Source organism: Myotis daubentonii, chromosome 14 (genome assembly GCF_963259705.1).
Source record: "Myotis daubentonii chromosome 14, mMyoDau2.1, whole genome shotgun sequence".
NCBI classification, from domain to species: domain Eukaryota; kingdom Metazoa; phylum Chordata; class Mammalia; order Chiroptera; family Vespertilionidae; genus Myotis; species Myotis daubentonii.
Window position 1 is genome coordinate 14,442,240 of NC_081853.1, and position 13,761 is coordinate 14,456,000.

Genomic DNA, 13,761 nt, shown 5'->3' on the forward strand with positions numbered 1-13,761 from the left:
GTCTTTCTCTGTAATGTAAGTCTCTACAGAACAAAATGCCTCCTTTATCACGAAGGGGGAAAAAAGCCTCTCAAAATTTGGGAGGCGTGACACATATGTAGGCAACACCCACAGAACTTCTTAAAAGAGTTAAGCTACCGAGGGCTACTCCTTTTATGGAGTCAACACACAAACCCCAGGCCTTGCTCACCTGGTAACCACAGTGAAGACATTGGGTTTGTTGGTAAAGGCCTCTTTCAGCCCAGGTCCTTGGGCTTGAACCCGAGATGGCTGGCAGCCTTCGGTGACAGCCACTTTGAAGGGACTGTTTGGGATGGGCACATCATCGTATGTCACCTCCACTACATGGAGGCCTGTTCAAAACAACAAACAAAACCGTATCGTCCAGGGGTTGCCCAGCTGTGGGAAACTCTACTCCAGGGTTTTATTTCACATTCATGTCTACATGCTTTACTATGTTGTTTGAAAAGGGCAGGTTAAAGAAACTGTAATACTGGTATAATCTGATTAAAAAAATATAAATAGTCTATTTATGCTTTCTGTTCACTTGGCATTCACATACCCCCATCCCCACCCTCCCCCCCACGTACACATACACATACACACACTCACACACACAAACGGTGTCTCCTGCGAACAAATGTCACTAGGTCTACACTGAAGTCAGTCATTTTAAACATTCTACCCTGTTTTGGGACAACTCCATCCAGTCATTAACCAAAAGACAAAGAAAAATCCATAAAATAGAATATACATGCATGTATAAAAAGAGATTAAAATATCTATACCAGAATATTTACAGGGATCATATATCCAGGTAACGAGAATATATGGTAGTTTGATGTTTTTCTTTACGCTTTTACCATTTATCAAAATGTTTTATAATTCTTAATATTCAGGAAAGAAATCAATGTGGTAAAAAAATTACACACATGAGCAACATCCGTGGTATCACCCCATGACTGCTCAGATGAGGCTCAGGCTAGACCCAGCCCACCTGTCACACAACAGGGCCAGCATGCCAGGCCCTGCGTGGGCGGCTCTACTGGACAGGTGGGTTCACACGGTCCCCGTCACTTTGCAAGTGCCTCTGCTGAGACGATGCACTGAGCACACGGGCAGACATCAGCCTTAGCCACCAGGAGGCAAGGGCCAAGCACAGTTTTGAACAAGGGTCACGTCCAAGGAAAAGTCTACTCACCTTTCTCGAAGGGCGTGTACTCCACCTGGTAGGTGCCATCGGCATTGTCCGTGACGAAGCACTCGGTGGAGGCCCCCGAGGGGTTGGCAATGTGGGCCTTGATGTGGTTGCCCCCCACCTTCGTCAGGGGCCGTGAGTCGACAGTGAAGTCGGTGGTGGCTTCACGAAACACATCTGCTGAGCAATCGCACAGGTAAGAATGTCACCAACACCTCGGACCCAGGAGCAACCCAAGAGCAAGGTTCTCAGCACTTAAGACACAATTAAGTGACAGCAAACAAGTGGTCTGACGCTCAAAATCAGGAAGCTAATGTGCCCCCCACCGCACACACCAGAAAGGAGCCTCTTCTAGGGCAGCCTCAGCCAGTGACAACACAACCACTGTGCACAGGTTAGGACAAAGGCTGCCTGGGGCGGGGGGGGGGGGGGGGGGCGCCAGTTTGCAGCCCTCCTCTTTTTGTTGATGGAACCCACCTTTTCCTTCTATTCCTGGCCCAAAGGCTTTGACCCTGCTGGTGTCCACGGCAGGCTCCACCTTGACACGGGCGGGGAAGTGGGGCACGAGCTCCCCACCGTACTTCATGGTCAGTGTGTACATGCCGGCGGTCAGGGGCACGTAGGTCACTGCGTAGGTGCCGTCCTTGTTGTTCTCGATACAGACCTCCGCCTTCGCTCCCGAGTCCGAGACGGCCTCCAGGCCCAGCGCCCCGGGGCCCGCCTCCGAGCAGTCCACGCTGAGCAGCCCGGCTTCGCCCACCTTCCCGCGCTCCAGGCCTGGCCCCGACGCCATGACTTTAGAGGGGTCGAACGGCATCTCAATGTCGGCTTTGAAGGGAGAACCAGGGATGTGGACTTCCTCGAAGAGAATGTTGACGAAGTACTCCCCGGGTTTTGTGGGAAGGTAAGAGACGGAGCAGGTCCCGTCGCCGTTGTCGGAGCACTCGATTTTGGCCTCGCACGGCCCTTCCACGGTGAGGCCCAAACCTCCGGTCCCAGCCCCTTTGGTGTCGATGGTGAACTTGGCGGGCTTGCCCACAAGACCACCCTGCAGGCCAGGCCCATGGGCCTTCACCTACGTGGGGAAGGAATAAAAAGTCAGACGCTGCCTGACACCCATATTGCTGCCCAGCCGGTACTTGCTTTCAACACCCATGCCCTGAAGCAGCACTGAACTGCATCTCAATGAAGTGGCCTTTCCCCTGGGCCCAGGTTGTGACACACTCACTCACACCACTGAGTTAGAGCTGCAAAAGGCGAAGGGAGACGTCGCTATGAACGAATCAGCGCTGAGAGGCCCAGCAGAGAGGTGCGGCCTCTGAAGCCAGAGCACACGCCCTCTCTCCTGCCCGCCCACCTCCCGGACCTCAGAGGCAGAGCTGGAGGCCTCGCATCCAGGCCCCAAACACACACAGAGCAGCTTGCATGACCTCACTGTTGCTTTGGCTGCCACACCTCCCTCAACAACTCTGCATCATGAGAAAATAACTGTGATGGTGGCTACACGTCATTAGACATTCATCCAAACCCATGGACGGTTCAACACCAAGAGCGAACCCCCATGTGCACCATGGACTTGGGTGATGATGGTGTCAATGTAGGCTCATCACTTATAACAGACGGACCGCTCCGCTGGGAGACGGTGGTAACGGGGCGGCCATGCATGTGCGGGGCAGGGAAACCTCTTACCTTTCTCTCAATCGTACTGTGAACCTGAAACTGCTCTAAAAAAATAAAGTCTAATAAAAATGTAAAAACAAAAATATTAAACTGTTTTTAAAGAGGGAGAGGGGAGAGTCAAGCTTTCATCTCAGGCAGTGTTGTAGGATTCATGCCATTCAGACCACTGGGAATGCTCTAACGCCCTTGATTCGTGACTACTAGGAAGAAGCGATCATGAGAACAGCCTATTTTATATTAATTAGTACAGCATCTGTGGGACAGTTCACTGGGTGTCAGGCGCCGGTTGGAGGCCTCCACATTCACGTCTCCCCTACCTGACAGGCTCACTTTGAAGCCAGTACCATTATTACACTAACAAATGAAGGAGCAGCCCAGCCAGTGGTTGAGTGTTGGCCTAGGAACCAAGAGGTCCACAGTTTGATTTTTGGTCAGGACACATGCCCAGGTTGCAGGCTTGAACCCCGGTCGGGGGCGTGCAGGAGGCAGCTGATCAAGGATGTTTCTCTCTCATCATTGATGTTTCTATCCCTCTCCCTTCCTCTCTCAAATCAATAAAAACATTTAATAAAAAACAAAAAACAAATGAAGGAACTGAACTGGGGGGAGGGGAGCCCCTCACAGCCAGGCAGCGCGAGGAGGAGCAGGGAGGGGCCCAGCTGCTCACAGGACCCTGTACGCTGACCTGGAGGAGAGAGAACTACTGTCAGCCTCGGAGAACTGACTATCATCACAACAGGGTTTTGTAAAGGTGTTTGCCAGGATCAGAGACGGACTAGTTCCGGTGTATTAGATGGCAGGGGACACGCTCTCCAACAAACACAAAAGCTGACCTTGGTGGGATCGGGCGGTAGTGAGGCCTCCACCGTGTAGGGGCTCCCCAGCACAGGGTGTCCGTCGTAGGTCACATCCACGGCGTAGAGCCCCTCCTCCCGTGGGATGAACTTGGCCGTGCTGCTCTCCCGGCCCGCCACCGGCGCCACCAGACAGGGCACCACCTTCCGCGAGGGGCTCAGGATCGTCACGTCCAGCTTCCCTTGGCCTCCCGCCCCTTTGGTGTCAATGGCGAACTCCTGATCCTTCCCAACTTCCACTCCTGGAAAAGGTGAGCCAATTAATTATTCATGAACGATTATTAATATTAATAGTGACAGCTATCATTTACCGAATGCATTCTGTACACCAGGCCTTAGTACAGCACATCATCTCCTTCACCTTCCACCACAGTCCCAGGGGGTATTTGCTGGTAACGAAGGGCTTTAACCGATGGGGAAACTGAGACCCAGGAAGGTGAAGTACTTGGTCAGGGGTCCGTACCCAGCAGATCACAAAGCTGGGGCTCAAACCTACATTTACTTGACTCCACAATCTACTTTGCTGGCCAGAAAATTATAATCTGATACTGTCTTCTCTCCTTTACTCGCTTTCGGTGTTAACTTTATATCAAAACATCTCCATAAGCCAGTGTTTTATTTACTAATTCTTGGCAGCAAATTTAATCCTACAGCCAAGAAGGCAAAAGTCACGGAGCTGGTATTTGAAAGGTCTTTGCACAGCAGGCCGCATTTGACAAAAACAGGGAAAGGACTTTGAACCAAAACAAAAACCCTGGGAACCTGAACATAGTGTGCCCCCCCACCCCCCAGGAAATCCTGACTCCCGGGCAGCACGGGGCCTGCCTCGACGAGCACTGTGCAACCACAGCAAGGAGGCCTGGGAGGTCCACGTCCCAAAGGATTTCCTAATCGGCACTGAGATTTACCGGGTCTGGAGTGGAAACCCTTGGTGTCTCGGAGAAAGGAGCGACAAGAGGATATGTGAAAGGTTAGACAGTGGCCATTCCTACGCTCAGAGCTGGCTGCCCCCAGGGACAGAGCGGGCATCAAGCTTGATTCAGGGCCCTGGAGTGAGAGCTGGCCTCATTCACAACACGAGCATTTGGGTCACAGGTCAATGAAGGCGCTCACGGATGGTCCCACTGAGACCCGATAGGACCCTCACGGGTGGGACAGGAGGCCTCTCTTTCCTAGGGGTTCGCACTGAGCCTCCCATGCACCTGAGGGCAGGTGAACGTGTGCCACCGAGGGGCAGCCAGGATGGCCACTTGGTGTGACTGTTCACCCAGAAGTGCTGCTGATGGGAAGACAGGCTGAAGACACTGGGGAGAGCAACATAACTTCCATGCAAAATAAACACGGCCATGTTTCCTGCTGGCAGATACCCACGCACAGATGCAGAGAGAGGGTCTGGGAGGATAGAAAATGAACCGATAACTCTGGTTAACCCCCAGGAGGGAAGAAGGGATGGCTGAAGTGGACTTTACTCCTAACTGTGATTTTTTTTAGATGAAAAATCAGTATATGTGTTTCTTGGTTAAAAAAAATAATAATTTTATAATCACATGCTAAACTGCTGAAGCAGAGTGATAAGTACATCAGTGTTCATATTATACTACTCTCTTTCCTTTCATATGTTTGAAATTTTCCCTAATAAACTTTTTTCTTAATTTAAATGAAATGAAATGAGCTTGTAGTAATAGATACCAAACAAGCTAAAGGAATACTGGGATGAGGGCGGAGCAGTTGGGACGGTTCGCCTGGTAGCTGTGGCTTCCGAGTGCCAGGGAGCTGGCTCTTATGCTCGACTCCCGACCCTCACGTGGATGCCGTGGCCAAGGAGAGCTGGCACCGCAGATGCTCGCCAGAAAGCAATGTGCCTGACTGCTCTGTAATGAAAACATTCCAGTGTGGTGCCAGCAGTTACCGAGGGCTGGTACTGAGTTACTGTGCCAGGGACTGAATGATTAGCTCATTTAATTTTCTCAATATTCCCTTGAGTGTTCCTGACCACCTCCACACATACCCACCTCCTGCTCCCCCCGCCACCCCCACCCCCTGACTCCACTGCACAAATACTAGTAAGAAATGGGGCTCGGTGACCTCAAGCTGCAAGTAGGTTCCCAATGCATGGCCCTAATTCCAAAACAAGTCTGTCCTACTACACCGTCTCTTCAGGCAGAAATCTCTTCTCTGTGGACTGCCTTTTGAAGGGAATCTAGCCGGCAGCTCTGATGTTGGTCTTCCATGACCCACCCCTCCATTCATACACTTACTGTTTTCCAGTCCATTAATCTTTATCTTGCTCAGGTCCAGAGGGGCGGCCACGCCCACAGAGAAAGGGCTTTTGGGGATGGGGTCGCCGCCATAGGTGACCAGAACCTGCATGCTGCCCTGGAACGAGAGAAACCCGAGTTGGGTCCGAACATAGTAGCTTGGTGTTTAAACCTGCCTCCTGGACCTTTCGTCCTCCCAGAGGCACGGGCTTGACGCCAGTGGATACAGAAAGCATCTCAGACATATTTCCCTAAGCTTTTGGCCCCACGGTAAGAACACCAGAGAAGTCAGATACAGTAAGAGCAACCGATAACAGGGAAAACGTCATGAGCATACTGCGCTCTGTGCTTGTAGGCATTTCCTGGATTCAATCTCAAAAACCGTCCGAAGGGGTAGTTCCCTCTGTCATCCTTTTTCCAGGAAAGGAAACTTGGGCTCAGAGAGGTAGTCACTTCCCCCAAGTCACCCTCCTGGGAAGTGTGAGCTGGGCTTCACACCCCAGCACCCAAGCCCATATCCCAGCAGCTCTGCCACTCACCTCCCCACCCGCACACACCCACCCCTGGTCCTGGGGGCCTCTCACAGAACAAAACCAGTTTTTCCTATGTCCTGGGAATCGATTTCCGGTCACCAAGCCGAGAGGAGATTTGCAAGAGTTCACCTGGTGCTGTTAGGAGAGCGCTGCACAGTATGTAAACTCCCCCATCTGTGTCAGGGGGACACGCGTGGCCAGCGTGAAGGCAGCTGGCCTGTGGGTGTGGTGGGCCCTCACCCACAGCCTCCGGGGCTGCAGAAGTGCAGCGGGGCCTTATGTGCTGCTGTCTCCCCGGCCAGCCCTGGCCCCCTCACCTTAGCTTCCTCTCCCCTCCGCTCCACCCTCCACACCAAGGCTCATGAAAGCCCACGGCTGTCTCAGTCGATTAAGATCCCCCTCACCTCAAAGGGGCAAGGAAGTGGGGGAGAGGAGCCCTGCCAGGGAGTGCAGAGCTGGCTGGAATTCAGTCCCTGCTGAAAGCTGTTGCTGATCAAGTGTTAAAAGGGTGTGGCTTCTGGCCTGCATATATTTTCTCACATTCCCTTTATAATAACAAAGTTGGGAGGGAAGGGAAGGGGGGGGAGGGAGCCAAGGAACAAATCAGTTGTATCAGTGAAGAAGGGAGGACTAATTTTCCAGGATTTATTTGCTCTGCACACAAACCAACCAGCCCCTGCCTCCAGGGCGTATAAAATTTCATGGTAAAATGTTCGCAGGTCAGAGTCAACAGAGCAGGGCCTGGATTACTTCGGCCACCACGGCAGACCCGACACGCCAGCCCATTCTCCACACGCCAGCTCACCCCGAGCTTTAATGTGCCCCAACGCCCCTACCTCCTGGAGGGCCAGGCCTCGCAGCCAACCCAGGGTTCTGGAAACCTCCACCACCCACTGCACGCATGCAGCCGCCTCTTGAAGGCAAAGGAGAGCGGGGTAATCCTCCTTCAGCGAAGCTTCCCCATCCCATAAGAGAAGGGGTGTTCTCGTTACCCATCATTAAAAAACAAAAAAACTCCGATAGGAAGTTAACTCCCCCTCAAGTAACCTGGTGGGGGGGGGGGGCGGTAGGAGAAAGCTTAGTCCCACCTGCGACGGCCTGCAGCATCTGAAGGTGTGCTCGGGCCCAGCCTGTGCTATGCCGTGAGGGACACCTGAGCGGTGGCCACTGGTGCATTTACAAAGACTTCTTTCTCGGACTGCGGGGCAGTTTTACTCACCCCTACATGCTTCTGAGACCTTAATCTGATTCTGCAACCCCCCCCCCCCCCCCAAGACCGCGACCTGAGAGCTCAGATGTACACAGGACGGAGCCACCTCGGTGACTCCGCAGCCACCAGCAGTCACAATACTTCAAGGGAAGGGCTGTTATCAGTGCACTGAGTCATTTCCCTTCCGTAACACCAAGCCTTGGGCTGACCTTTGGGGGTCCTCAAGCCCCAGCCTAAGTCCACTCCTCCGAGGCAGAAAGAGCCCTGACCACTATCTTCTGACAAAGCAACAGGATCAGCCGGGTCATCCCTGGTCCCCAGCAGGCAGGTGAGCGCGTCAAGCTGTGGCTCGGGGACCCTGCAGGCGACAGCAGCAGCCTGCGGGCACTTGGGAGCAGAGAGCCAGCCATCGGGTGAGGCACTGCTCCTCACACCACAGCCTGTGTTCAGAGGGCAGAGCGCTCGCTCATCCGTCTCTCCACACACACCAGACAGCTGCACCGCTGGAAAGTTCCAGCCGTTATTCCCTAAAACCACCTACTAGTAAGTGTGCCTGTGGGTGTCAGCCGCCTCCACGCCGGCACAGGTTTCCGGGCTGGCCCAGGCCTCTTAACTATATCCAAGAGCAGAGCTCAAAAGGTACACGTATTTAACCCAACCTTGGGCTGGTAGGTGCTCTTCAGAACAGAGAGTTCAAAGGAGGAAGAGGAGTGCTGGCCCCACTCTCTAGTGGATTACAGAGTTCTTAACTGCCTCTGAGCTGAGGCTTCGTGTATTCACCCACTGGGCTGTAAGTCCACACGCAGCACCCACAGCACCAGGCCTGTGCTTGGGGCTGCAGAGGAAAGAGGGAATTTATTTATATATTATCCTATGCTTGGGGAACTCACAATCCAAGAGGAGAGATTTAATCTGTTTTCTATGCCCTAGGGCCCAGAGAAATATGCGGAATTGCAAGCTGCCCAAATGGCGAAACAGAAAACCTCACTCTAAACCTCACTCTAAACAGCGAAGGACCCGAGAGGCACCATGGAGCTTTTCCCACCAGAGGCAGTGACTGAACCAGGGCACCACCAGGCTCTGAGGATGTAGGATGGGCAGCATTTGGACAAACAGCCCCAACTGGCCACTGAGCGTGCCGACGTCCTTCCAACCTGCTGCTATCAGAGAACTGGATGACCCTGACCTTGGTGACTGGAGTAAAGACCTTCCCACTCGAGCCTCATATCAAATGCAACAGAACAGGACGTGAGCTCCGACCTCCACCTCGACCTCAAGTGGCAGCGGGGTCATCCAGGGCAATAGTTCTAAAATCCTTCCTGGGATGCAGGTCACAATCTAAGCCTGTCCTATTTCTGCAGCTTACTTTTTAGCAGCGCAGCAGAAACACGCAGAGCTATGTAGGTACAGGATAAAGCAAGAGTCTAAAACGCTGTTGGAAGTGTCTATGACCTTGTGATCTGACCAGTGTGCGTGTCCATGCGTTCTGGTGCCTTCTCTGGAGGAAGGTGGAGTGTTGGCAAGAAAGATGACATCAAGCTAGTGCCCCTGGAGGCGAGGCCCTCACCAGCCCTCAGGAGCATCAGCAGGAAGATAGTCACCTACTGAGCACTGAGCAGCCTGAAGACAAAAAGGCAATCTGTCGACAGAAGTCTTAGTTTTACCACTACAAATAATGAATCCCTCATTAAAGTTTAAAAAAAAAAAAAAAAAAAACCCCAACCTACATAATAAAAGCCTAATATGCAAATTGACCAGACAGCGGAACAACTGGTCACTATGATGCACACCGACCACCAGGGGGCAGACACTCAATGCAGGAGCTGCCCCCCGCCCGCAGGCCCCAGGCCAGCCAAGGCGGGTGCCAGCAGGGGCCCTGATCACCCCCTGGTCACCCCACAGATTTTGTGCACCCGGCCTCTAGTAATAATAAACTGACAGGAAGAAGCACATCTGGAGATAAGAAGCCACACTGGTAACGTGCCACACAAACCTGCCCCAGAGAAACAAACCCCTTTAGAGTCAGGGAAGTTCTCCCAGTGAAGATCCCTTCTCTAGGGAAATGGTGCCCTCAATGCAAGGGCCCTCTACCTTCACTCGCAATCACTGTACCCCTCTCTCTTCCCCATGTCCTGGCTAGGTCACTGAGTGAGGCTGCAGAAAGCACCGCCTGGCTTCTCCTACAAATGGATTCCTCGCCCGGGGACTCTGCTCTCCAAGAACGAAGGTGTCTCGGAGGGTTGGGGTGCCTGTTTAGAACACTCTGCATGAGCAGCGACACCTGGGCTTTTCTGCAAGGACACCTGCTCCCCAGACCAGAGGGTGGAGCTGAAGAAAAACAACTTCAAACAAACAAACATTAACTTACACAGAGGGGTAGTTTTTTAGGCTCTGATTGCCCAAAATAACCAGAGCAAAACCCCCTGGAGGGTAAAATCCTGTCTGTATGCCTACATTTTGTAAAAGGGGACAATCTGGGGCCCCAAATAGCGTTTTAAGCCTGAGGGCCTAAGGGCTGAACACGGGCTCTTTGAGGAGCGATTGTGAGGAAGACCCCACTACAACACCTTGTAGAGGGTAAACTAAGCTAAAAGGGCAGGAAGAAAAAACAAAGGCTAATCAAAGACTAAAAGGCAGCTGGTACAGATGGCAAGAATGTGTATAGAAGAGGTAGATATTAGGTCCTGAATTTCACGAGCATTTCTCTGCTAAAATGCAAAACGGGGAAGAGATTGGGGTGAGGAGAGATGGGTTGGCTTCCCGCTTATTCTTGGGGATCCTTCAGGCCCTCCTGATCGATCCCATCAGGTTCAGAACAAAAGGCATGACGAGCCGTATCCCACAGGGGAACACAGATTACACCTCCGGTGTCCAAAGTGACCGAGCACAGCACGGAGGGGAAAGGGGCCTGGGCGGCCCGCGGTCAGGGGATGGGAAGGGCCCCACCTGCTGGGTGGGTGTGTACTTCACAGTGTGGGAGTAGTCGTAATTATCGATGATGTCCAAATCCTTCACCACTTCGCCAGGGAGGGGACTGCTGAACTGCACATTCAGTGGGGCTTTTCCGGCCCCTTTGGTGTAGACAGTGAAGTGGGTTGGCTTCCCGTTTTCCACACCTGGAAAGATAAACCCTGAAGTGAGGAGACAGGCCTGGCTGGAGTGGTTTCACTTTTAGAACCAGTCTGACAGGTTTGTCAGCACCTGCTCTACAGAGGCAGCTGGAGCCAGAGCTCTCTGCTGACCTGGAGCCGGGCCTTGGTTCCTACAGGCCCCGCACCCAGCACGCCCATTGACTGGCCTGCAGAGCCCCCAGGATGGCCTGGCACACACGCCTCCTTACCTGCTTTGCTGAGGCCCGGGCCTTCCGCCTTCACCTTGCTGGCATCGTGGGAAGGGTCCACTTTGACTCTGAAAGGGCTGGCGGGGATTTCCTGCAGCGGAGACACTGTCTCAGTAGGAAAGCCCCTGAAGCTACGGCCAGCACTTAGCCTCTGCCCCAGAGAAAGGAAACCTCGGCACAACTCTGCTGTCAGCGGGTGGTGAGCAAACTCGTTACCAGAGGTCAAACCCCCACATCCTAGCACCAGGTAAGGGCCCTCATTGGTCACTTAGGATGCCTGGATCCCCTACATCACAGGCTTTCACCCATTTTCTTCACGGCCGAAGGAAGGTTTCCCACAAACTAATCTGGGAATGCGGAGCCTTTAACACCAATCGTTGCATAGTTAGGATGCAAAAAGTACCAATGAGAATAAAGCCAAAAGTGACAATACTATAGGGGGTCGGAGGGAAGGAAATGTCCCCTATGGGCAGCTGAGAATGCAAGGGATTGATCAGAAGCAGAATGGTTATCATCCTTCAAAAAGCATGCCACAGCTGTCACAATAAAGGCAGAACAGGTCCAGTGGGTGAGGCCAACTCAAGACCAGCACCTTCAGAAACAGAACTTCCCTCGGACCTTTACGCAAGGTTAATTTGAATCACGGGTTGTAGGTGCCGCTTGCCCTACCTACACTGTCATTCATAAATTGGAACTCTACCTGAAACTTCAAAGCTCCTCTCTCTATAAAAGTTTCAAAGCTGAGGCCAAAGTCATGGCTTCAAAGAGGTCAAAGTAGAACTCAATTACATTTCACACGAAAAGTTGATGGACGTTTATAACAAACCAATTTCCATCCAGAGCCCTGCTTTGAACTGCACTGAATACACTGCCTCACTTTCGTTAGAAAGTGGTAAAACGTTAGTTCTGTCCGTCCCCTCCCTCCCCCTCTTGGTTTTAATGAACCAAAGGGAAAAAGTACGGAGCATAGTTCTAAAGACACCTCCCCAATGCGTACAGGTGGCCAGAAAGAACCGAGGCCCCCCCCCCCCCGCTCCCCCCCCTCACACACACACCTGAGATGCAAAGAGAACTTTGATTGTGTATCGCCCAGCGGCAGGAGGTACATATTTGACTGTAAACGTGTCGTTGGCGTTGTGAATAATGTCAAAATCCACATCTTCCTCATCTTCACTCAACACTCGGGCATCACATTTGATGCCAACACTGACATCACCTGGAACAGACCAGCTCATTAGCACCAGCTTACAAGAAACAGCATGTCCCAAGCAATCACTTCCAGCTCGGGAGAACACCCCAAAATAAGTAACTGGCAAGAAACACGAGAAAGGGATGGTGGTAAGCCAGGGGTTGGGAGAAAGGATGGAGGATTAGCAAAGATATAGCCAAGGAACTGACACAGAGCCTCATTAGATGACCTATTCCAGGTGGAGCAGTTCCTGGTTCAAAGTGCACTGCCTGGTACCATTATTGAAAGAACTGAATTCCCCACGGAGCAGCATTGGGTGAAGCTCCCTCTCACCTTCCCCAGCCTCGGTACAGTCCACTGTGAAGTGAGTAGGTTCGCTTGCCTTCAGTCCACTTCTCTCCACGCCTGGCCCAAACACTTTGACCTTCTGGGGATGGCTACCCTGCCCAATGTGGACCTAGGAGACATGGAGAAATTGTAATCAAGTCTTCCTCCACCTGGACGCAGGAAAACACTGTTAGTTAACATTGTCAGAGATAGTCCTTTTGGGCAATCTAGAGCACTCTGCCTTCAGGGCACTCCATCTTTCAAGGCCACCAAGGAGGATGGGTTCTTCCCAGGAATCGGCCTTGGCCATCAGGCCGGCATGGAGTCCAGACCTGCCACAGGACTGGGCTTTCCCATACCAGGGCCAGGGTTCCGTCTCACAACCTACCCGGTAGGGGCTGTGTGGGATGTTCACGCCTCCCCAGACCACAGCAATGGTGTGCTTGATGGGTTTCACTGGGGTGTACGAGCAGGCGTACGTGCCGTCCATCCGAGTCTTCATATGGATGTCAATGGGTTGGCCTTCTCCATCCTGCAAAAGAGCAGGGGCTAAGAACAGAACTGGCCCTCAACTGTCTTCATCAAACAGAGCCACCGTGGCCTCCCAAGACAGCCAAGTCACCACGCACTCGTGCAATAAAACCACAAGGAAAAACATGCCGCTTTCTCACGTTACAATGGCCATGACCACAGGTGAGAAGACACTACATGCATTTATTTATTTTTAATTGAGAGCAAATGGCCAAAAGAGAAAGCCATGACCACTCAATGCTTCATTTCAATGCCTACACTGAAATCTTTTCACCAAATTCAATTAAATTAACTTATTTAATAAATCCTTGTTTACAAACCTCTCATCGTGGCCTAGGTAGCATCAGCCACACCAAGACATTTACAGGGAAATCTGAAACAATCAAGCCTTGTTTCCATAGAATACATATCATAAAGATAAGAAGAGCACCCTGCTGCCCTAGCCCGTTCGGCTCAGAAGACAGAGTGATGACCTGAGGACTGAAGGGTCCCAGGTTTGAATCCGGTCAAGGGCACCTGCCCGGGTTGTGGACTCGATCCCCAGTAGGGGACGTGCAAGAGGCAGCCGATCAATTGTTCTCTCTCATCATTGACTTTCCTATCTCTCTCTCTCTCCCTCTCCCTTCTTCTCTGAAAGCAAT

The 13,761-nt window shown here is 52.2% G+C and overlaps 1 protein-coding gene across 8 annotated transcripts in view; it reads right to left on the reverse strand.

Moving 5' to 3' along the window:
- Positions 1–13,761, reverse strand: part of FLNB (filamin B) — a 137,167-nt gene that overhangs the window by 43,862 nt on the left and 79,544 nt on the right. For all 8 annotated transcript variants that reach the window (XM_059663127.1, XM_059663124.1, XM_059663123.1 and 5 more), the window contains exons 14-23: positions 12,978–13,121; positions 12,596–12,719; positions 12,129–12,289; positions 11,074–11,164; positions 10,680–10,849; positions 5,991–6,108; positions 3,712–3,974; positions 1,676–2,273; positions 1,202–1,375; positions 191–353 (exon numbers count right to left, since the gene is read on the reverse strand). In XM_059663127.1, the coding sequence (XP_059519110.1) occupies positions 191–353; positions 1,202–1,375; positions 1,676–2,273; positions 3,712–3,974; positions 5,991–6,108; positions 10,680–10,849; positions 11,074–11,164; positions 12,129–12,289; positions 12,596–12,719; positions 12,978–13,121 (2,006 nt within the window). The remainder of the gene's footprint in view (positions 1–190; positions 354–1,201; positions 1,376–1,675; positions 2,274–3,711; positions 3,975–5,990; positions 6,109–10,679; positions 10,850–11,073; positions 11,165–12,128; positions 12,290–12,595; positions 12,720–12,977; positions 13,122–13,761) is intronic.